Source organism: Pyrgilauda ruficollis, unplaced genomic scaffold (assembly GCF_017590135.1).
Source record: "Pyrgilauda ruficollis isolate IOZ18807 unplaced genomic scaffold, ASM1759013v1 scaffold1459, whole genome shotgun sequence".
In the NCBI taxonomy this organism is placed as follows: Eukaryota; Metazoa; Chordata; class Aves; order Passeriformes; family Passeridae; genus Pyrgilauda; species Pyrgilauda ruficollis.
In genome coordinates, this window is record NW_024513199.1 from 3477 (window position 1) to 5418 (window position 1942).

Sequence of the window (1942 nt, forward strand, 5' to 3'; positions counted from 1 at the left end):
AATAATTTATTTTATGCTCATTAGCACACAAAATTAGTTCCGCTTAAGTATCTCAGCTGAAACAATTAGTGCTGTGTGCACACTGTGTCATTTCTGCTTTGGGGTCAGCTTGTTTTGGCTTTTAACTGAAGCAGTAATTTTGTTGCAACACACCTGCCCATCTCGATCTGGAATTCCCCTTGTACAGTCTCTCCTGGAACAAAAAAGAAAAGTTTCAGTTGAATCAACACTGTAATTATAATTTCAGGGTCTGCATAAAATAACACATGAAAAGTTAATCTTCATTAGGTTGTAAATCTCGATGCTAATGTTCAGTGGCAAGATAACTCAAGACAGTTCTTGTTTCATAGTATAAACAGAGATCAAACTAACACCTATCACTGCAATATGGGTAAAAAAGGCACCACTGAGGATGGCCAAGTGACACCAGTGACACCAAGGGAGAATACTGAGTGAACCTGTATCAGAAATGAGTTACAAGCAAAACCAAACAGTACAGTTTTCACCAGAGATCCTTTGAGAGCAAACAGAAATCTCAATGGCACCACACAGAAAATATTTTTCCATTCTGTGGCACTAAAACCCTGTATTAGCCAGGCTGCAAAGATGAAAACAGGGGAAGTTCTAAAGCAAAAGGAAATGGCTAAATCTTAGGGGTTCATAAAGCAGACTTCCACAGACCTAGAGAGGAGCTGTTGTATCTCCATCAGCATCATGGCAGACTACATTAGAACTTGGCTTATAATCTTTATGCAGCCTCTTTCTATGTCCCTCACCCACAGAAACAAAGGATTGCAAGCACGTGTGAAATCAGACACGAGAAATACACAAGAATGATTAAAAAGACACCAAATCTCCCTGAAGGCACAGGAAGAAGAAGAAGAAGAGCCAGTGCCTTGCCAACCTGTCCAAGCAGTGCTCCTGGTAGCGGCCGCGGTCGCGGTGGTCGAAGTCGTGGAAGCGATCCTGGCGGCCGAAGTCCGAGTGGTAGCGATCCTCCAGCGCCAGCCGCTTGGCCTCGGGCCAGTAGGGCTCATCCCGCCTGCACACGGGCTCACGTCAGCAGCAGCCCCAAACCACCTCCCCTTTCCTGCTCTCTCCAACCTCAATCAACCCAGTAATTAAAAATCTGTGTGCGTTAAGCAGGAGTCGCACTTCGGTTTCAGAGAAAATTTGGTTTATGAAAACCAGCTTAATTTCAGCACGTGGTGATGTAAGAAGAGAATGAGCATCCTTTCCCTTACCATTTAGAGTTGATACACACAACTCTACTGCTCTATTAACTCTATTATTACTACTCTCCTAGTACTACTACTACTCTATAATTACAACACTACTACTGTATTAACTCTATAGTTATGACTCTACTAGTACTTTATTACTACTCTACTATTACAACTCTACTACTCTATTAACCCTATTATGACTACTCTACTAGCAGTAATAATTTATTACTACTAGTAACTATTACTACTCTACTAGTACTCTATTATTACTACTCTACTATTACCACCCTATTATTACAACTCTATTAATCTAGTAACTATTATTACTACTCTATAGTACTCTACTATTCCAACTCTACTACTCTACTATTACTACTCTACTCTCTATTACTCAAAGTAGTAACAACTCTGGGTTGTTACTTCTCTTGGTCATCCCTCTCTGGGAAAGAAGAGTAGACCCAAACAGTGCTTACAGTGTACAAGCACATTATTTGCTCTTCTTCAAATTGCTATTAGTGCTAGAAGCAGCACATAAAGAGTCTTTCAGCTGCAAGCTCCCATGACTGCCTTATCCAGAGTGCTCCCCGTTTCCACAGGCTCCCAAGGGGGACGTGGCTCAGGAGTTTGGAGCCCCACTGCCCTGCTCCTCACCTGCTGTCAGGATCATAAGGTCTCCTCATGGCAGATCTCCGCTCCTGCTCGTAGCGCAGCTGCTC

General features: G+C 42.5%; 1 protein-coding gene across 1 annotated transcript; it reads right to left on the minus strand.

Annotated features, from left to right (window-relative positions):
* Positions 1-87: 87 nt before the first annotated feature.
* LOC121349823 (scaffold attachment factor B1-like) lies at positions 88-1936 on the minus strand. The gene is made up of 3 exons (XM_041460587.1): positions 1878-1936; positions 905-1042; positions 88-193 (listed from the first exon to the last, which is right to left on the minus strand). The coding sequence occupies exons 1-3, from the start codon at positions 1904-1906 to the stop codon at positions 88-90; spliced, it is 273 nt and encodes a 90-aa protein (XP_041316521.1). The 5' UTR covers positions 1907-1936.
* Between the last annotated feature and the right edge of the window lie 6 nt (positions 1937-1942).